General features: G+C 39.6%; 2 protein-coding genes across 9 annotated transcripts; one reads left to right on the top strand and one right to left on the bottom strand.

The window, feature by feature from the left end:
- The first annotated feature begins 353 nt into the window (after window positions 1-353).
- tnip1 (TNFAIP3 interacting protein 1) lies at window positions 354-15,357 on the top strand. 8 transcript variants are annotated; one of them, XM_004541065.6, is made up of 18 exons: window positions 354-415; window positions 4,661-4,843; window positions 6,710-6,853; window positions 6,971-7,059; window positions 7,237-7,296; window positions 7,926-8,135; window positions 8,893-8,987; window positions 9,358-9,520; window positions 9,801-9,893; window positions 10,015-10,080; window positions 11,415-11,546; window positions 11,663-11,791; window positions 11,872-12,006; window positions 12,091-12,216; window positions 12,380-12,463; window positions 12,858-13,073; window positions 13,330-13,426; window positions 13,632-15,357. In XM_004541065.6, exons 2-18 carry the CDS (start codon window positions 4,696-4,698, stop codon window positions 13,730-13,732), a joined length of 2,088 nt encoding a protein of 695 aa, XP_004541122.3. In that variant the 5' UTR covers window positions 354-415; window positions 4,661-4,695; the 3' UTR covers window positions 13,733-15,357. The 8 variants fall into 8 exon arrangements, with proteins under 8 accessions (XP_004541122.3, XP_004541123.3, XP_004541125.3 ...); XM_004541066.5 differs by lacking the exon at window positions 354-415 and adding an exon at window positions 3,544-3,691 and having other exon boundaries at window positions 7,965-8,135; XM_004541068.5 differs by lacking the exon at window positions 354-415 and adding an exon at window positions 3,544-3,691 and having other exon boundaries at window positions 12,948-13,073.
- Window positions 15,358-15,459: 102 nt separating this feature from the next.
- On the bottom strand, window positions 15,460-19,351 carry gpx3 (glutathione peroxidase 3). Its single transcript, XM_004541070.4, has 5 exons — window positions 19,084-19,351; window positions 17,581-17,731; window positions 17,356-17,473; window positions 16,764-16,863; window positions 15,460-15,991 (listed from the first exon to the last, which is right to left on the bottom strand). The coding sequence occupies exons 1-5, from the start codon at window positions 19,240-19,242 to the stop codon at window positions 15,770-15,772; spliced, it is 750 nt and encodes a 249-aa protein (XP_004541127.4). The 5' UTR covers window positions 19,243-19,351; the 3' UTR covers window positions 15,460-15,769.
- Between the last annotated feature and the right edge of the window lie 3,101 nt (window positions 19,352-22,452).

Here is a 22,452-nt window from a genome sequence, read left to right as displayed (position 1 = left end):
TTCCTTCATGCAAACAAGCCAAGCACTGTTCTGCATGTAGGCCTACCACACTGTGCATACACACTAGAATAAGTTGTCTTTGCATTTTTCTCTGTTATACTTGTCACATTATGTGCCCAGTGGCTCTTTTGTATCATTCAGTATTGTAGGTTTTTTGCCATGCATCCTTATATGAAGCACGTGCATGTGCTGCAAACTGCAAGCTGCTGCACATAAATGATTTAAATGTATACAGCTTTCCATTCATGTGTTGGCAAAGGCAGGCCAAACAGTTGGACACACACCAGGTTCTGAGCCTTCAGTATCAGGCCATTTTATGGGTTATGGGAATTCCCCAAGTCTCACAGTAAAATCGCTTCCCCCAATTCACCAGTTTCCTTAAAAAGTGCCTCTCCGATACGAGCTAAATGTGTGGGTGAGTTGTTGTTTATTTGTTTTAACATTTGAAATGTAAGTAAAGAATATTTTAGATGTGTGAATATTTATAGATATGTGATTTTTTTAAAATATAGTTTTGGGTGGGTCAGTTTTTGTTCTCAGTTATAGGCTGCCCTTTGTTTGCAACAGAATGTTTTGGGCAAATGGAACAGTGAAAACATGCATCACGCTAGAAAAGAAGAGATTTGTGATAAATATTGTATAAAAATCTGTTGTATATACTGACCACAGTGTATATTATCATTACTCTCAAAACTTGTTTTGCGTTTGTTTTTTCCATTTAAAAACAGTTTTCAATATGTTGTGGATTATAAAAACTGAAGATAAAAGAACTCAAATTATACTTTAAAACTGATTTACTCACTATCATAAAAAAATCTGTTAGTATCCATTACACACAGGCCTAGACGAACTGTATTTGTTAAGCTAATACAAAGTCTTGGATTTTATAAAGTCTACAACTTTTTTTTTTTTTAACTAAAATTGATGTAAGTAACCTGTAAAATGTTAAAATACATTTGTATCTGTTGCCAGTGACATGTAGCCCAATTTTTGAGGTTTTTTTGCATTGCGATAGTCTCAGCAGCAATAATGTCCCTGATTTAATGCCTCGAGAACGATGGCTGGTCACTACTCGGCTAACAAAAGGACTTTTTGTATTAAGTAGCACAGAACTAATGACTATCAGCTGCTAATTTCCACTGCTGGGAGATGAGAAAGCGTCCCTGTCTCAGCAGGGTGAGGTGCCTACTCTGTGCTACAGACAAAAAGGGTTTAGAGAAGGGCTCAAATTTGAGGATTGCTCATTTAAAAAAACAAACAAACAAACATACCATGTGTTCATTCTGCTAGCTTTGTGCAGTGCTTTAAAATATTGTCAAATGTTGGTGGGAGCATAAGAAAAAGTGTGCAGTTTGTCACCCAGCAAGACTGAATGATGGTGACATTTCCTGTATCCTCAGGCCTGTAGTTTTTGTTTTCTTCTGGCAGTCTCAGAGTCATCAGCCTGTTTATCATTTCTGCACACCACAGCAGCCCGAAGTGGAAACACTTTGCACCAAAAAAAAAATATGGGCAATGTAAATGTTGGCAGGCACAGGAATGAGGAAAAAACAACTTCTGTGTGTGTGACAGCCACATGAGCTGTGCTGTTGCTTTTTCCTGTAGACACTAAATGGCTCTCTGGGGACCACAGTCACACATTTTTACCAGACTTTTATGGCCAAAGGGATAGATACCCTTTGTGTGTGCATATGTGCGTATGCCTATTGTTTCATTGTTGTACGTGGCTTTAGTTGAAGCATGTGATTTTTCACTTGACTTGAAAAGGGCATTTATAGCTGATTTGTGAAAGGATTTTCAAATAAGGCGTGTTGTCTTAAATCACATGCTGTCCACCCACTGTCTCTTGTTTTCTCACTTATTCTCTTTCTTTACAGTAAGATTTTCTGTCAGAGAAGTTAAGTCAAAGACATCAATGAGTAAAAGGAAATTCTATTGAAAGTCAAGCTGATTTCTCTGTTAAAGCAGTTTTAACACTAAGTCAGTAACACACCAGTAGAGTTTTTACATGACAGGAAGTAACAATAATAGAAAAGCTAAACACAAGTATAAGATTAGATGAGGTTTGGTATAAATTATGTCATGTATGGCAGTTTTACTTGTTATTTGTGTAAGATTTTTATTACAAATTACGCAGGAGGCTTCTTAGCCGGGAATATCCTTGTGTGGTTCAGTGTGATTGTGTGTAGCCACAAGCTGAATGATCAAGTATCACACTTTGTGTTTCCAGCTACCAGAGGAACAACGTAAATTACTCCCTGAGGAAGAAACATAACCGCAGATTATCTGTTCGTTAATTCCCACAAGATGTCACTATTGCTCCAAGTGATTAATTTTAGCCTTCTTGGGGGGGTCTTCAATAAAATTGGGACAGTTCTGGTCAAATACAGTGAGCAATGTGTGAGAAACACGGTTTTAAGTAAAAGTTCCATCCAATAAATGATGAGTCTGTTAATTTTGCACTGTACACGTTTTCCTTGTCTAACAATATATGGGTGTTCCTCCTTTCCTGGGACAACACAGATATAACTCAAGTGGACGGTTAATTAAAAAGAGTTAGGTCAGCACTGAAAAAACTAATATTTGGGGTTGATTGTGTTATAGGTACAGTGTGCACTCTTAATACCTCATATTAATGGACTGGGAAAAAAAAGAATATAACTACCGGTACTGTAATATTCACATCTCACAGGCTGAACTCTTATACAAGCTCAAAAAACATAAAAGTCAGTTATTCAACTTATTTATAAAACATAGTTCATCTTCATTTTATTTGTTATATCACAGTTAAAACTAATCAATTTCTTGATCAACTAGATAGTTAATCAGGAAATAGACAAAACACAGTGTGTTTGAACGTTTTTCAGGAAACTACTTTTTTAAAATGTATTTTTTAACCACATTTACGATTTGCTCATTTTTTTAAAAATGTAAACAAATGTTTAATTTATCCAGTGTTTCATTTGCATAAAAATGTGGATGGAATAACAAGTTTTCTTCCAGCTCTAAACTCATCATTACACATCTCTTAACAATAATTTAGTTCAGCTTAAAAAAAAATCTGCGTAACTCGAACTAAAACGTATTGCCCTCTCAGTTCAGAGGAAATATGTGATGCAATCACAGAAACCCCCACCAGCTCCATCTCTGAATTTATCAATGAGGGAAAAAAGTCACTGAGTGAAAAAGGTCGGGGTTTGTCTCATGACTTTGGGGGGATGGGAGTGGTAGTCGGGGTTCAGTGAGTACACAGTAAAAACAATAATAATGTTAATACGAAATATAATTAAAATGATTAAAATTCAAGAGAAAATATAGGGGATTTAAAAATTATTATTATTATTATTATTATTATGAGTCTTACTTACCATCGAATTATTGCATCATTCACTATTTTGCCATATATGGATATTGGTGCCTAAAAGTAGATCATGTGAACAGGTTTGGCAATTCTGGTAATACCGCCACGGTTAGAATACATGTAGAGCGTTTGCTCCAGTGTTTACATTAAGGTCAGCTGCTCCTGTTGGTGCCCCTCTGATAGAGCCGAGCTGCGATTGGCCACGTTGCTGTCAATCATCGCTGTTTACCAAACGTTGCGAGGTGGAATTTCCCAGGTTACAGCATAGACTCAGTAGACCACTTCCGCAATACATGTCTGGGCAGACGAGAGGCCACTGCGAGCTGAAAGGTACCGAGCAAAAAAAGCCACCTCTTTGTTGTTTTGGCTTGGCGTTTATCTCCGCGTTTCCAGCGATTTACCGAATCGATTACAGTCTCTGTAGAGGAAAAATAAGGGGAGTTTAGCACCTTCGTTTCCCGCACAGTCATCTAGTGTTAGCTAGCCGACAGCTAACGAGGATGTTGCTAGCAATTTGCATGACAACAGCGAAAACTAATATTAGCTTTCTTCAGCCAATCAAGGTAGCTGTCATTTGCTAGATTGTGGTGTATTTGAGCCTGGTCTCCTGGATAGATGTGTGTTACTTGGATTTGCATTACATTTTGTTTTGTTTTGTTATTTTTTTGCTCTGCTTTTGTTCCCTTTTTCCCAGGATAAGAACGTTGTAGTTGTCATAATATGCTATCACCATAGCTAACACATTTTTGCCATATGTCCGACTCTGTCAGGGTTCATAGTACAGCATTTGTCCTCTCAAAGTCGTCGGAGGATTTTTATTTTCCGTCCAACGTTTCGCTCATAGTCTACAGTCGTCCTGTTAGAAATGATAACTTAGAAACAGGTCGTTAGTGTCACGCTGTATAGTATAAAACAAAAAGCGGGTGGTATTAATGTCATTTGAGCATATTTGCTTTTACTTTCGAGCTCCTGTTATAAAACTTTATCTTATGTTCAAGTGTTCAACTTTGAGAGAGAGTACGAGCGTATTTGGTGATCTTGTGGTGTACCTGTTATACTTTCAAATCACCTATGTCACTGACACAATTTTAAGTCGGAACTTAAATATAACCTCACAATGTAAAAATTGCCAAGATTTCTTTTTCCAGTTGTTTACTTTTTCAGCCTGTTAGAAAACTCTTTGTTTTCTGTAAAGGTCAGCTACTCCTGACTTCTTCTGTGTGTTCTTGTGTCTCCTGCTGCGTAGCTTCTGATATTTTTGTTAAGTTAAAAATACCAGTTTGTGTCTGTTTTTCACAGTTCAGAGGACGATGTGTAGGAAGTGAGCAACTGCAATGGAGGGGAAAGGACCGTACCGCATCTATGATCCGGGTGGGAGTGAGGTCAAGGCCAGGGATGAGGCTGGAGGAGGGAGCAGCTATCGGCAGCTGCTGGAGGAGAACAGCATGCTGAGAGAACGGATGAAGGGACTTAAGAGCTTAGGTATGTTTCTAAAGACTAGTTATCTCAAGTTGAAGTTAAGGCCGTGTGCGTCTGTTTGTGTGTCAGTCCTTTTCAACTCCTGGGGGTGTGGTGATCCTTTATCAGAGGCTTGGAAGTTTGAGAGTTCTGTGCAGTATCTAGGATTGCACTCCTCTGGACAGCGACCTCTGACATTGTGCCTGGAATCTGCTGGAGCCATTCTTCCAATCTTGGGGTTACAGCTCCTAATGCTCCTGTTACCACACTGCTCCAGTTTTTCTTTCAGCCACTGGTACTTTTTTGTTTTCTTGTGAACTCGCTTTCAGATTGTGCTCACCACTGGGATTACCATGTCTATCACTGCTGCATTGTGATAGACGAGGCTTTTTCTGCTCTTTGTCATCCACCACTATGGTTAGCAGCCACACGACTGTCTAGAACTTGAAGTCCCGTAGGACCTTAGGCTTGTTGTTCTCACCCATCCTTGGCTGTATCTCCCATCAAGAAGTGTGGCTTTTTATTCCATATGTAGCACAGATGTTCCTGTACACTATCCCAGCCTCTTGATTGTGTCGACAATGCACTACATAGTCTCCGGGGCTCCTTTGCACAGCCTTCAACGTGGGTCCTTGGACCCAGTGCTGTTATTTCCAGTGCTCTTCTGATCTGCATGTGTCATATATTGACTCATGTGGCCACTCAGCCTAGTTCATGAGACCCTGAGTTGATCTTCCATGTTAAGCAGGTAATTGGCTGGCTTGTAGTTTGATGGTGTTGTACCCTTGTGGGGGATCCTTCATGCTCAGATTGTTCTGGCCTTTGTTATCCAGTGCGGAGGAGTACCTGCTGTTAGCAGTCCCTTTTATTTGTGCTGCCAGGTGTCCATGGTGTGTTAGCTTCTTCATCTATCATCTTCAATTATTTTAGGTCTTGGTGCTGTCTAGCTCTTCATTCTTGAGGCTCGTTGCTGGATGTCTGCCTTTGTGATCTTGATTGGCACTTTTTCTGTGAGGTTGGTGCTCATAGATCCACCAGCCACTTGGCTTTGGTGTTGTCGTTTCTTCCTCCCGGGTGTTCTTCCATTATTTCTCCAGCCTACTTGGACTAAAAGTAGATCAATATTTTTATTATTGTGGCAGTGACATATATAAGCTCATTGGTTTTAGTGCTATTGGTAGTCGGGAGAGCTAGAGGTAGAGCTGTGTTCACACCTACAAGTATCTCCTGTGATGGGATTTTGTCAGTGAGTGAGGGGAGTTGTGTCCTTTGTTTCGAGTCTACCTTTAATTTGGTCACGATCTTCATCCTCAGCTCAGTAAGATGGAACATCTACTTCAGTTAGACTGCTCTTTTCGGCTCATTATGTCCGTAATACCACTGGATTTCCAACTTCGATGGTGGCTTTCTTTTACTGATGTTAGAGCGCCGAGTTACCATGTGCTTCTTGGTCACAGTGGAAGCTCATAAAGTTTTTTCCAAAATTTTCTACACAGAAAGTTGAGATTGTTCAGCTTGAATTCTGTAGCAGCAGAAAGTTGAACAGACATTTTAAATAACACATTTGTCATTTAAAACAAATTTGACATAGGCACAAAGACAACATGTGATGTTGTAGCATCATATCCTAAAGTGTCATTCAGCAATTATGGTGAAATGTAGTGAAACCTGAAAATCTGCTTTGGTCATCCAGTTAAAAACTCACATGCTAACAACGTGAATGGCTCAGTGACTAACTAAACGAGTCCTTACTTTCTCACAGAGTTTCTGTCACACGTTGTTTGTTGTTGTGCTGATATTTTTAGTGACAACAGGGTTTGCCAGTAGAAACAAAGCAAGATTAAGTGAAGGTGTTACTAGATAGAGACGAGCTCTCTCCAATACCTGCAGGTGATTTGCTGGAAGAGTCTCAGTCAGAGGCGTCGAGGCTTCGACAGCGAGTGGAGGAACTTGTGAGAGACAACGAAGCCCTGAAATCGTCCAGCTTCGCAGCCAGTTTGTGTATGGGAGGGCCCATTCAAACTGAGACACAAAGTAGGTTTCACATACTTAAAGGCAACGAAGAAGACTTTTCTTCACATTTTTGGATTATTACAGTGTGGCCAGCATTTGGCTGATTGTTACCATTAATATTCATTTGGTGTATTTCAGGTAATAAACCCTGTTTACATACCACAGCTGAGCAGAAGGAGGAGCAATCGAGCTGTTTAGGAAAGACTCTTCAGCCAGAGAAGCCCAATGTAAATAATTTGTTTCTGCTTTCTGTTCAGGTAGAAATGACCCTGTTATTATTTTAAGACTAGATGTAGGCATTATCAGGGCCTAAAATATAACGTCCGACTGGAGAATGTTCACTTCGTCGTTGTTTTTTGGGATCATGTTCGAGTTGTGTGTGTGTGTGTATATTTTTTTTATAGGATGCCATTTCAGAGTTTGAGGTGGTGAATATGGAGGGAAAGACTTCAGAGGCATTGACAGTACGTACCAGATGAATAGCTCAAATCTATTTGAATCATATGGTTATTTTTAGCATTTATTCTTTACCCTTTAAAAGGATATTATTTTGTATAGGTTTCGGTTTAGTGAGGTTAAATTTAATCATTCCTCTTTATAGCCATTTCCTCAATATTGGACATACATCCTTGGTGTGTTGACTCACCAAAAAACTCAATACTGGTAGCTCCAGCCTGAGTCAGTCAGGGGAAAGTCCAGGATTGTCACTGACTAGAATTACACCGCTGATTCATTCACATACTAAATCCCAGGGGATGTGTTAACAGGACACAAGGCCAGTGTTGAGGTGAACATGTTAAAACCTATGCTAGTGGCCAGCCTGTCACATATTCTAACAAATTTAGCCAACCTTGCTATCTAAAATATATGTTGGCGAAAGTAGAAAAGCTAATTGTAGTCTGTGGAGAGTAAAAATAAACCCAACAGGACCAACTAGTTTGCTTTTCATACAAATCGGCTGCTCCCTTTCATAGAGAACGATGACTCTTACAGAATGGTGTTTTAAATAATTGAGATGTAATTGAGAACACGCTCACTGAGTCAGCTTGAGAAGAACAGGTGACTGACTGGTTACTTGTGTGGGTATCTTCAGGCCGGGTCAGCAGTAGGAGTAATTCCCCTCCTTCCTCAGGAGAACATCGAGCTAGCAAGCCAGCTGAAGAGGCTTGAGAGCTCATTCAGCATATTTGCTGAGGAGTCCAACCCAAACCAGCTGTTAGCGCACCTTGGCCGCATGGCTGTGGAGTTTCATCATCTTTCTTCGAAAGTCCAAAAGAATGAACAGAGGACCTCCCTCCTACAGGTATTGCGCACAACTACTGTGTCATAAAACTAAAAAAATGTGACAAATCACCACAGTGCTTATTATAAATAGTGATTTATAAGTGTTGTAATAGTGCAAGAGCATACCAAGTGTATATACAATGATCAGTCATGTTAAAGAAAAATATAAAATCTGAATTTTGTTATAGCAACTCGAAACTATCACGCTAAATACTACTGCTACGGCACGCTCGGCATAACTTGATGACTTTAAAAGCTTTTTTGTGTGAGATTTGACGGGTCGCGAGAGTAAAACTACAGATGCAATAATACTTCGTTCGGACGGATGTGGTTTCAGAACTTGAAGAGTAATTTAAGTGTGTTTTGTGGTAGAACAAGTATTCTGGAGACTCAATAACTTAAAAAAAAAATAAAATGAAGCTGCACGTAGTTGGTGCTCTGTGTAGAACCTCTAAAACATTCAATAAAATATTTTTAAAGTCTCACTACTTTCACTACATGGAACATTAATTTTTCCTCAAAACCCTGTGGGCAACAAAAGTGTTATTTAATGGGATGAAAATAGGAAACTAAAGCTTGATTTATCAGATAAAACAGATGGCATTTCCTTATCTGTTAGATTATTACACGTGACTTGCATTCCGATGTAATTTAAAACTCAACATAAGTTTATCTTTGTGCCACTGGGTTGATGGCATTTCTGGATATATGATTGAGTACAGATAATAAGAAAATGTCAGAACGGTGTTTAATATTGTCCTCTCTTGGCTTTATAGACTCTCTGCGAGCAGCTCAGACAAGAGAACAATGAGCTTCGAAAGAAAATGGAAGAGGATCATCATATCAGGAATCGAGACTTGGAACAGCTGAGGTAATGTTTCTCCTTTTGATGTGACTGTGCTACAAATAAAACAATACTATCGCTCTGACATCTTGTTCTCTTTTCTTCTGATCTGTTTTTTAACTTTTTTTTTGTGGGACTGTTTTGCTTCTTATCGTTTGATTTTATTTCGAGTCAAATTCTCATTACTGTTAATAAAATATTTATCGCCTAATCTTTACTTTGCCCTTGATGTTAACAATTCAGCGCGCTTTCACTTCTGAAGGGGATTACTCCAGGGCTTTCTGGTGTTGTAGGTTCTTCCCAGAAGGCCTCCAGTAGCTGGAGCATGATGACGGCCATGTCTTAGAATGAGACCTAGTTCTCAAACACTATCATTTTCATTTTCATGCCGGTGTAGACAGGAAAATCAGAAACTTAAGGAGTTGGTCACAGGAGCGGCAGCAGCGGCAGCAGCATCTGCGTTGCCACCTGACGCTGAAACTCCAGAGGCCAAAGAGGAGCCGGTGAAGGAGGAATCTGCGGCTGTCCGACCCAAAATGGAGGCCACCACACCGCAGAAGGTAGTTTCAGTTTAATTAAAATTGATTTATTTAAATTTGTATACATACATTATTTGCTGTAGCTTCATATTTAAAACATTTCTATTTTTCTAAGTTTTTTTTTTTTTTTTTTTTACCTAAACCAGTTTTTAATCTGTGTTCTTTTTAAAGACCTTTAATTAAATTATTCTCAATACAGTAATCTTGTGACTGAGAATTTCCCACTCGTGACCTCTTACAACGTGCGTAATGTAGTAATGTTGTGGATTTAGGAATATTTTATGTTCCCCCAACCCCCCAGAGTGGAAAAGCTGCAGAGAAAACCCCAACTAAACCTTGTGATGTCGAGGTGTATGAAAAGAAGATCAAGCTTTTGGAGAAGCAGAGAAAGGATGTGAGTCTTGCTTGCTTACTTTCTTACTTACTGCTCATCCTCTTTTGCCATAGGGGAAAGTCTGTGTATTTTGTTTCCTACATGTTCAGTGGTGTTTGTTTCGCTTTCTGGCTTCTTACAGGTGCTGGAGGTGAACAAGCAGTGGGACATTCAGTGGAACGCCATGAAGTCACAGTTTGAGCAGAAGGTACAGTAATGACTTTACAGCTGCTGTGACGGGTGTGGGAAGGCGTTACGGTGCTCTTGACTGCTTAAAAGAATTTAAAAATTTTTTAGATTTCTTTTCTTATTTTCAATTTCAGGCCTTTCTTTTTTTCTTTTTTTTCTTTTTTTTTCTTTTAACATTTTCAAAATATTGAATCACCTGCATCAGTTAGCTCTGTTTGGTCCAATTTAGTTCAAAGAGATGTTAAATGCTCTGTTGGACTTAAAGTAAATCACTTGTACCCAGTATGAGTGATTTAACAAGTGTCAGTACAAGTGAGATACCAGTCACAAATTTCATTGGGTGTCTCTCCATAACACCACACTCAGTGATCTGTGTGTAAAATGGATTACATGCTATGAAAAGCTGAAACTTAACTAAAGAGTTCCACTGTATTCATTTCAGCATATAAAGAAACTAAGGTTGGTTACCTGTGGGGTTCAAATATTGTCTTAATTACTTATTTTATGAATTAAAGTTGCTTCTGGTGTCTGTAGCAACATTTTTTCCAAGTGATGGTTGAAGTTAGTTTCAAGTGTTTTGCCAAACTAAGAAAAAATATTACTGATCACTGAGCATCGTGACATTAATTAGGTAAAATATCGTGATTTAACAGAAAAACAAGCAAAAAAACCTATGATGGGTGAAGTGACAGATGGAAAGCATTTTATAATTTGAAAAAAACTTTAACAAACAGGACTTTGAAGTTTGTGTTTATGACTTGACAGAGAAGCAGCTGTGTATGTGTCTAGTTCTTTCTTTTCTTTTCTTTTTTTTTCTTTTTTTTTTTAAATGTGCTTGTCCAGTGGAAAAGGTGCAATCTTGCAATAGCTTGCGATCTGAACATGCTTACCACAAGGCCTGTCACACTTCAGTAAGAATTCCCCTTACCTCTCCGGTACCCGCTGACTTCCTGCTGTGGTGCAGTCAGAGGGCAGCAGAGACACACAGACGTACACACTCTCACACTGACACTCACACACCTATGTTGTGCACACCCACAATTATGTATAAACCTACATTCACACTTCGTTCAGACAGGGACACCGTGCAGCTTTGGGTTATAACCACAGAACCCTAGATATATCCATTTGCGTCACTCGGTTCGTTCATATGTTACACAAAAACAGCAGTGCGTGTTTGCGAATTTGATGGCTTAGTTGTCTATTTAGATAACATTTCTGAAGCTAATACCGGAGGGTTATTACTTAATCGGTTTTATTTATTATTAGGCACTTTATGGAAATTTATAAAAAAAAATGGATCTTTAACAGCGTGATCATTTCCTAAACTAAAAGATTGCCACTTTTCCTCAGATCACAGACCTCAGACAACGGCTAGCCGAGTCACAGAAAACTGTGCTTGAGCTGGAGGCTGAGCGGGAGCAGAGGCAACGTGACTATGACAAGAAGCTGCTGCTGGCCAAGTCCAAGATTGAAAATGTCCAGGTGAGAATACAGATGTGAAAAAGGCCAGGTGAAACTGGTCTAAACGAAAGCAGGGCACAGAGTGACTGTGGAAAAGGTGTTTTTAAAGCCATGGGGTGTGTGCGCGTTCGTTCCAGGGGGAGAAGGAGTGTTTAAACACTGAGACGGCCGAGCTGAAGCAGAAGATCCGCTACTTGCAGGATCAGCTGGTGCCCCTCAGCAAACAGAGAGAGTACCAAGAGAAGGAGATCCAACGCCTCAACCGAGTGAGTGTGGAAGAGATGCAAAAAGAGTAATCGGGCGCAGGGACGTTTCTGTCAGGGTAACATTGATTTGTCTTATTCAGGCTTTAGAAGAAGCCTTAAACCTACACTCACCTTCATCCTCCCAACAACCTCCTGGCCAGGGCAACTTTGCAGATGCGGCCAACAACTTTAAGAAACAGGAGCTGCTCACTCAAATTGCTGTACTTAAAGAACAGGTCAGATAAACAGAACATTTACACACACTCCTGCAGTTACGTGTGGATTTCCCTTCAGCTGCTTTTTCTTTCTTTGCACTTCAGGTAAAAATCTTTGAGGAGGACTTCAGAAAAGAAAGGAGCGACAGGGAGCGAATGAATGAAGAGAAAGAGGACTTGAGGCGGCAAGTTGAAAGACTTCAGGGTCAGATTACTAATTTGACCAATCAGGTAAGATCGTGCTCATGTAACATATATTTTTTCCCCCTGTATATAATGTGACCAGGAAAGCTTTAGCTTTTGTATCATTTTTCTGCTAGTGGCTATTCTAGCTGACCTGCCCTAATATGAGGTGCTTTATTTTTCTTGTTGTGTACTTGTTGGTGTGGCGCAGCTTCATCAGGCGCAGAACGAGTGTCAGAGAGAGCGTACAGAGAGATGTAAGCTGGAGAGACTGCAGATGCAGCATCACAAACAGGTACTGCTAGTGTTACATATACACTGAAATGGTGGATTAAAGGGCGCTGTCACACTGAGTAGGTGAAATATTTGTTCAGTGTGGCTCCTGAAAAGAAAGTGCCAATAGGCTTGCAGGCTAGTGCCCCCTAGTGACAGAATGGTGGAAGACTAGATTGACTTGACTGTAGTAGGTTCATGCCGAACGAATCACAAGAGCCTCACTGCAGCTAGCTTGTTTCGGTCAGTGCATTTGGGAGCAGCGAGGTGAACACTGGCACGCCTCAGTGGGAGGCAGAACCACAGCAGGGTTGAAGGTCAGCAGCGTCCCGTGCCACAACAGGGCCGCTGCATTCGCTGAGAGTAGCCACAAAGCACTGATTGGGGATCACATGTGTACTTGTGATCCCTCGTAGGGGCAGCAGCAGGAAAGACGTACCTCAGACCCCACGTCAGACTCAGTGAACGGCCCGCTGAGCCCTCCCTACTGTGGTCCCTTTGTGCAGGTGGGACCGCAGGGCCTTGAAGGTTGGCCCATACACTTCCCTCCCCGGATGCCCAATGCAGCAGGTGCCGCAGCCGCAGCCGCCGCAGCACCACCCCCTGTACGAGACTTCCAACCCGTTACCCCGGTAAGGGCGCTCTAAAGCCCCTCTGTCTTTGTCTCTGGAGTGACTCTGGTTCACTGAAGAAACAAGGCTTTCTCTTTTTTTCTTTTCAATTTCTCTCTTACCTCTACTTCCCTTACTTGCTGGGGGCAGCACGCTTACATTCAATAACCAATATTAGGTTATGGCAAAGACTTAAGGGCTGCTGATTGCAACGAGTAAGAATAGAAATTTTAACAGAATTGTTCTGTTTTTGTTTTTGTTTTGTTTTTTAAATCAGGGTTTTCCTTGGCAGTTGTCATTCAATCAACCTGAGAGGGGGTTGAGAGGGGCCAGAGCAGTAGGAGAAAGTTCACGACCACCACCAGAGAATGCAGGTAAGATACAACCAGTCATATGTAATTTATTTCTATTGCACAATACATGATGGTGTGTATTCAAACAGATGTACTCTTAAAATGTAGTGGAAAAACAATGAGCCAAATTTTGTCATTAGTTATGCTTAAAGTTCTTCAGCTCAGAGGTGTAAACTATAGTGGGGTAAGGCTTATTTATGTTCATATGTTACTTTGGTGTCCGTAGATCAGTCAGCGGCGGCAGCAGCAGCAGCAGCAGCGACAGGAGCACCTGGAACAGGATTTGGAAAAAGGGAGCGACAGAACATTGACCCTGGAAAGCACTAAAGCATCACCGTACCCACTTAAAAGGAGCCTGGGTAGTAGCATGAAATCAGTTTGTTTTTGAGTTGACAAGGTGTGATTTGATCTATAATTTTCCTACTGAACTGTAGATATCCTATTGTAATGTTGTTTATACTTGCGTTTTATAAGGCTATTTGTGACGCTATTCTGAATATACACATGAAATATTGTTTAATTTTTTTTTTTTAATTTTTTTTTTTAAATCGGCAACTTTAAGTCATTTGTTAAATAGGTTGGAATAATTAACATAGATTTTTTTGTTTTGTTTTCCAGACAATATACCTATGTGATTGTCTATCTGCAAGTATGTAACAAGTAGTTTGTTACTTGTAGGGTCACAGGAAGCCATTCCCCAGTAAGACTAAGACTACATATACTCATTCCAGCCATGAATGATTATATAGGTACACTGAATCATAGAGCTTACAATGTGAATGTTAATTGATTTGAGGGTTTTCAATACCATCGATGTTATAGAACTGTCCCCTAACTGTGTAACTGTTCAAAAGTTGTTGTTGAAATACAAAAATTTTGGGAAATGAATTTTGATGGTATCATGCCAAAAAAAAAAACAAAAAAAAAAAAACATGATTGTGATTACTGATAATTTATTTATAACCTGCTGTTTTGATAGTTGCATTGACTAAGTGTAAATCATTGTCTTTAGTAATGCTGTTCTTTCTATGTTGTTAGTGTAATCCCAATATATTGTAGCTATTGACATTGTATGTTTGTATCAGACACAATACGCAGTACATACACAATTTTTTTTTTTTTTTTTTTTTTTTGGTAATTTCTCCCCCATGATGATGGACCTAATCTCATTAAACACTTCGACTTGATTTGACCACTCATTCCGATATTTATGCTCATCTCACTGCATCCTGTACCACTGCACACAGCATATCCCCAACACAGTACCAAGAGATTACAGCAGCCGCGTCCTCATATACCTGTTATGTCACATAACCTCGCTGAGTTGTACTTAGCAGTACAAAATATCCAAATTCAGCTCAAGGAGCAGAATGAGGACGATTTTCATCAGAATTCGTAGGCCGTGGTTAAACACCCAGTTACAGCAGTACAGCCACCCCAGAGGATAAAACCCTCTGTCGGGATGTCTCGACTTTTTGTTTCCATCCACTTCAACAACCAGCAACCCACACCTTGCCGACTGACCTGTGAACTGCTCTAACGCAGTCAAAGTCGCAATAACAGATCGCGGATCCACACCTCCAGGTCACACTATTAGGAAAAAGTTAAATCTGATCTCCAAATCAACAAGCCTTGCCTGTTTAAACTGAATGCCAGTTACGATTACTTAGTATAGTGTATTTTGACTAGTCAGATGAAGGGCTTCAAAAAAAAAAAAAGGTTTGAAATGGCTTACTTTTATCTAGCAAGATATCAACAGGGAACAAAATCAGGATGGGCTAGAGCTGAGATATTAACAGAATTGCACTTTGAAAGGTATGCTGTAATTTATGGCAGATGTATTTTCCTGGTTTTTAGCCTTTTTTCTTTTTTTCTCTTTTTTTTGCTGTAGGAAAAAAGCACATGTGAGACTTTTTGTATTTGACTGGCTTAATAAATCTATTCTAAATGTCTCATTAGTATCTTACCGTGTCTTGTTCCACAGAGTACATCGTTTTTACCTTTCTGTGACACAACACTCATGTTTGTTTCTCAAAAAACTGCACAACACCGTGTTATTCTTGATGATTTATTGAAAGTAATTAACATTTAGACAGTAATGGTTAACAAGTCCTGAGATGGGAAGATGACATGGTGCTGTGGGATTGCAGGGCAGCCTGAATGCACTGAAAGGCTGGCCTAAACCCCAGATTCCAAAGAGGCACCACAGAGTTCCTGTTTTCAAGCCTCCTCTTCATTCAACATGCCATCTTCACGGTACAAGAAACTGTAACATTACTCGTTTTCAGGCTACCTTAGTTTTAATCATTTGCATCTGATTACACTTAATTCATTAGACAGACAACACTAAATGATCGATCACATCTAATTAAAGACATCCCTTGTGTATTGTTCGAGCAGGTATCTCCGGATGTCAGCTCGCACCACAGAAACTTTGGTGGTCGGTTGCCACCTCATCACTGGCTTCCCATCCATTCCCACCAGAAACTTCTCAAAGTTCCACTTGATGTCACTAATCTTAAGAGGCTCCCAGAACAACCGGCCGTACATGGGACCAAAGTCTTCTCCGACAGCGGGGCAAGAGCTCTGCGTGGCACAAAGAACTTTTAAGTAAGACTCAGAACAACACCGCTCAGGGCCATATGTTTTCTCTGCCTTTATAAATGCTCATGAAGGCATGAATTATATCTAGTGCATCCAGTCTGTTTCAAATACAGTGGGGCAAGTAATTATTTGATCCCCTGCTGAATTTCTAAGTTTACTCTCTTCCAAACAAATGAACAGTCTCTAATTTGGTTTCATTTTAATAATGAAATGAATTAATGCATGTCATTGAATGAAATAAGTATTTGATTTCCAATAAAAACCAAGTTACCAAGCGGCAGCCAAGAAACCTAAAGGATTTGTTTCTGTAAAGCGGAGTGGCCCAAAATCCCTCCTGAGATGAGCCAGTGACCAACTACAAGAAACAGCTTACCATGGCAAACAAGGTTCCTTAACCAAGTAGTAAGTCGTGGTTTACTTATGGATAAAATACTTATCCGCTCAATGATATGCAAATCAATGTACAGCTTTTATTTAATGTGTTTTTTTCTGGATTTGTTGGTTGATATTCTGTCTTTCTCCATTAAAATGAAAATGCTAAAATTAGAAAGCTTATGAATTCAGCAGGGTATCAAATAATTATTTTCCCCACAGAATATAACTAAACACATGTAAAGAGTCTAAGCATTGAGAGCAGACAGTAGCATTCATAATATACTTGGAAAAAAATAGTTTAATAACATGTAAAATACAAAATTTAAATGTAAGTTTCAACTTACAAAGACTTAACTGAATTTCACACACAGTTTCTTACCTTAAGGAAAGTATAAACCTCTTGCTCATTTTTCCCATTCACATCACCTTTCTCAAACAGCAGGAAGTTTGGAACGAATCCATTGCCAGGCCTAATGTATCTGGAATCCAGAAAAAGGACATCCTATCAGTGGACATGCCCCTGAGTACTTTACTGCTTGGCAGCTGCCCTAGATTCCCTACAAGCCGAGTAAAGCCACATAGTGTATTGCAAAGGCTTTGCTATGGATCTGTGATGACTGATGCAATCTGAGACATACGTTCTGGGTGTGCTGCAGAGACTCTCGAACAGAAACTGCCAAAAGATGCTTTCATGCTTTAATGAAGTTTTGTTGATTGACAGAGGATTTACCGTTATTGCACATTCCTGTCTACATGCTGCTTTAAAGCTTCTCACCTTACAGCACATATATACGGCCTTGTGATAAGCGTGTGACTCAATACTAGGGAATTTAATGTTATCACATCAAAATCCTATCGAGTTCTCTGGAAAACCATGACCTTCATCGACCCTAATTCATTCATGAGTATTTTTTAAACAGTGTTTTCTATGGGGCAGACTTGAAGTGCAGTGAAAGACAAAGATTTCTCACTTTAAACCTGGCAGGATTTCATGCCTTTGCCCTGGTTCCTGTTTTCCAAACTGGTTGCAGGGGAAGCCAAGAATAGTTAACCCAAGTGGGTTCATTTCCTCATACAGTGCATTCAGTTCTGATGAAAGAAGAGAAAAGAGTTCAGGTGGAGAAACCTTTTCCCCCCACCTCTTTAGTTCTTTTTTAACTGCAGCACAAAACAACGCTGCCTGTGCCATCTCTTACCCACATACTGACTGGTGAGTCCTCAGTATGTAGCCACGTTGACAAAGAGGACAGCCTTGCCTGCATAGTTACTGAAGTTCACAGTCTGACTACCATTTAGAGTTTTTGCTCTGTATTTGTAAATGGTGCCTTCCACGGATGAGTTGCATTGCTGCAGATACAGACAAAAGGTCGAAGCAGTTATGGTTGCTTTAACTTGCTAACAGCTTATACAGTTAAGGTGAGCAAGAACACAGAGAGTCTGAACATGAATTGCTTCAAGAAGAACACAATGTACTCTCAGACTTCCAAACAGCACACAATATATATTGAAACACAAAAACCTGAAGCTGGACTTAACGTGGACATAACCTCTCACCTCACACAAATGTTTATGAGGGGTGTGTTTAACCTTTTGTTCAGTCACCCTTTAAATGATCTGCCACAGTGAGTGACTGAAAAATGACAATGTTTCATTTGCGTTCTTGTGGTAAATGTTTTTTCACCTAATGACCAATATAGCAAACAATTAATCACAGGCAATCAGCCAATAAGTAGAAGCATAATGAGTGGCAAATATTTGCAGGTATAGAACTTGCCATTAGTAAGGAAGATATTTATTAGTCTTATGTGATGGTACTGGCTATCTTCGGGATCGGGCGTCTCACTTGGACAAAACAACACATAGGAAAATCTCATTATCAGCTACTTTTTCGTCCCGGTCAAGGTCAAATAAACAATCACCACTACAGATGTCAGGAGTTTGTTTGCCCAAATTGATCCTGAAGCTTTAACCAAATAAGCAGCATCAGGGACAGCTGCAATACTTCCCCTTCTTCCCCCTCCATACCTGCGTTGTTGTGTGGGCAACAGAGCTCCTTACAGTAAACATCAAGCTCTGTGTCAACAGGAGAACTCTGCTGACAAACAGTTAAAGGGACTTTAGCTGTCAAATTACCCTCACCCAGCCAGAAATCTTTACGTGAAATTACCAATGCAGCAGATGTGACTCTATATAAAATGGGTATCACAATATTCAAAAACATGAACGCAGAGGGCCATTACAGTTCCAAATGGCTCTGTTTTAAGCTATTCGCTTTTGTTGATGCACTTTATCTTGTCATTATGGCTGATGATTGCCAGATGCTTCCTTAGACGGTCATTTTTCACAATAAATCAGCACAGCTTGGAAAAAGGATGCAATCATGCTTAGAAATTCACCAACAAAAGAAGCCCAGAGTAACAGGTGTTTATGTTTCTATTCAAAGGCTTGCTGTCCAGCATAAGCTTGAATAAGCAGTAATAAGCAGAAGTTATTGAAAGAGATGTGTGTTGAGCACAGATAGTGAGCAATTGGGGAAGTTATTGTCGCTCAAACTTCCTCATAATTTAACGCAAATAATTTGATCTTTGACAAAGAACATTCTGGAAAACACGGACACAGGGCCAAACAAACAACTGCAAGAGTAAAATAGACCTATGCTGTGGAAGACTGTTTTTCCATGAAAATCAAGCAACACTCACCTGATAACCTACAACGTAAACAGGTGAGCCGGGTAGCAGCAGACCGAGCAGCAGTAGCGGTAACACGGCCCACATCGTGCAGTCCTTCCCCCAGACGCGGTGACTGCTCTCTGTGGATGTCTGTCTTCTCGATAAATGAACTGGCTGAGGTGTCGTCATCTGTTGACGTGCACCGATTGTGAGCGCGGATGAACGTGTCAGTAGTCTCCAGGTCAGAAAAATACCTATTCGTTCTTAGCGCTAATGTTGTGGGCAGAACAATGCTTGCGATTTGGTAATCAGTGGTATGGTGGCCTATATATGCCAAACAAATAATAAACAATTACAAATTACAAATTACAATTCATACCGTGTACATTATAACATGCCATAATAGACCCATTTCTGTAATATACTCACATATCTATATTATTGCTAATATATATTGTAATATATCTATATCACTAAAGCACTTCTGGATGGATGCAAACTGCATTTCGTTGCCCTGTACCTGTGCATGTGCAATGACAATAAAGTTGAATTCTATTCTATTCTATTCTATTCTAAAAAACAAACAAACAGGAAATTCTTATTTTATTCGTCTAACCAAGATTTAACCCACAAACAAGACAGGGAACACGTTACATATATACAAAGAAAAAAATAATAGTAGATGTACGTTTATGTGTGTGATGTTGTCAAAGTTATCGGGGATTTTAGACACCTTGAAACCGCTGCAAAAGTTAAAGAAGAAGTACAATCCTGATCAAAAGTTTAAGACCACTTGAAAAAAGGCAAAAAATCATATTTTGCATGGCTGGATCTTAAGGTTCCAAGTAGAGCTTCAGCTTTAGATCATGATATATTAATAAGAAAACTGGAACGTTAATGTGTCAGAGGGTTAGTTTTAAATTGGGTCCGGAGTTATTTAAGTGACAGGAAGCAGTTTGTGAAATTAAATGGTGGTTGCTTGTGGTGTACCCCAAGGGTCAGTTTTGGGCCCAAAATTCTTCAACTTATAGATTAATGACATTTGTAAAGTGTCCAAAGTATTAAAAATGGTTCTCTTTGCTGACGATACTAACATATTTTGCTCTGGTGATGATATGCAGAATTTATTGGATGACATGACTAATGAAATAAGTAAAGTGAAGTTCTGGCTTCATAAAAACAAATTATCGTTAAATTTGAATAAAGCTAAAATTATGTAATTTGGAAATAGTACAAATACAAATGCTAAGATTCAAATAAATGGTGTTGATATTGAAAGAGTAAGTGAAAATACATTTCTGGGGGTAATAATAGATGAAAAACTTAACTGGAGAGCTCACATAATATGTATTCATTCCAAAGTATCACAAAGCATTGCAATATTAAACGATGCAAAGCAGGTATTAGACAGGACATCACTTCATATTCTCTACTGTTCACTGGTTTCACCATACTTAAGCTATTGTGCAGAGGTCTGGGGCAATAACTATAAAACCACATTACATTCACTTTTTACTCTTCAAAAAAAAGCAGTTCGAATCATCCACAATGCAGGTTATAGTGAACATACAAACTCACTATTTTTGCAGGATGAAATATTAAAAATTGCTGATCTAGTGAAATTCCAAACAGCACAAATTCTATTCAAAGCAAAAAATACAGAACTACCAGGTAATATTCAGAGTATGGTTTTTTTTTTGAAAGAAGTAAGTTCTAATTTATGGAGGACCACAAACAATTTAAGGGTTTTTTGTAACTTCAAAACAGGGAAGGTATGTACTACAAGAAAAAGCATTTGTGTTTCTGTGCATAGAGTGAAACTGTGGAACAGTTTGAATATATAACAAATATAAAACAGTTAAAAAAAGAGTTATAAAGACATGATCTTCTTGAACTATAAAGAAAGGGAAATTAAGTGAATGTCTCTATTTACAAAATTTCATGATGTGATATTATAGTATATAGTATATCAGAAATCTGTTCACTTTTTATTACAGATTATATAAGTAAGGAAGCTGACTAAATATTGACTGATAACTTATGGCAAAGGGGTGGGATTAAATAAGTGTGTACTTCTTCCCACTCCCTTTTGACATGTAAATGAATCCGAACAGAGGCACTATTGAAATGTACTGACTTTATTTTGTATAGTATTTTTTCTCTAATTTTCTTTACTAAATGTACCTGTATATTGTTTACATGTTCGAAATAAATTAAGATAAGATAAGATAAGATAAGATAAGATAAGATAAGATAAGATAAGATAAGATAGAACTTTATTAATCCCTCGGGTGGGTTCCTCTGGGAAATTCGATTTCCAAAAAAGCACAGCACCGACAGAAGTTACAGAGTTATACACACACACATATATATAAATACAGAGACAATATAAATAAAATATACGAAGGGGATAAATAGAATAAATAGGAATAAAAATAAAAATACAAGTGAATTGCACATTTCAAGTATTGAGTCTATTGCACCGTTGACTATTTACAAAAGTATTGCACAAAAGGTATTGCACAGTGAGGTGCAGAGGCACTACAGCTTAGTTGTTCCCTCCTTTGTCCTCCTGTTTCCCCTCCCTCTCCCCTCCAGAGAGGAGTTAAACAGTCTGATGGCGTGTGGGACAAAGGAGTTTTTAAGTCTGTTAGTTCTTGTCTTTGGGAGAAGCAACCTGTCACTGAACAGACTCTTCTGGTTGTTAATGGCCGTGTGCAGAGGATGCCTGGCATTGTCCATAATGTCCATCAGTTTCTTTAATGTCCTTTTCTCTGCCACTGTCACCAGAGTGTCCAGCTTCATGCCGACCACAGAGCTAGCCTTCCTGATCAGTTTCTCCAGCCTGGATGAGTCCTTCTTTGCTGTGCTGCTCCCCCAGCACACCACAGCATAGAAAAGTACTCCAGCAACCACCGACTGGTAAAACATCCTCAGGAGCTTCCTGCAGATGTTAAAAGACCTCAGCCTCCTGAGGAAGTACAGTCGGCTTTGGGCTTTTTTATACAGGTGCTCTGTGTTGCATGACCAGTCCAGTTTATTGTCCACCCACAGCCCGAGGTACTTGTACTTGTTGACCACCTCCACCTCCTCCCCCTCTATCTGAACCGGCAGTGGACCTGCTCTAGACCTCCCGAAGTCCACAACCAGTTCCTTAGTCTTTGAGGTGTTGAGTTGCAGGTGGTTTGTGTGACTCCATGCGACAAAGTTCCTCACCAGACTTCTGTACTCCTCTTCCTGATCATCCCAGATACACCCCATGATGGCTGTGTCGTCTGCAAACTTCTGAATGTGGCATAATTCAGAGTTGTAGCAGAAGTCAGAGGTGTACAGGGTGAAGAGAAGAGGGGACAGCACAGTTCCCTGTGGTGCTCCTGTGCTGCTGACCACTGTGTCAGA

Source organism: Maylandia zebra, linkage group LG2, assembly GCF_041146795.1.
Source record: "Maylandia zebra isolate NMK-2024a linkage group LG2, Mzebra_GT3a, whole genome shotgun sequence".
Taxonomy (NCBI): Eukaryota; Metazoa; Chordata; class Actinopteri; order Cichliformes; family Cichlidae; genus Maylandia; species Maylandia zebra.
Note: the sequence above shows the minus strand (reverse complement) of the source record. Positions and strands in the feature narration are given on the sequence as shown.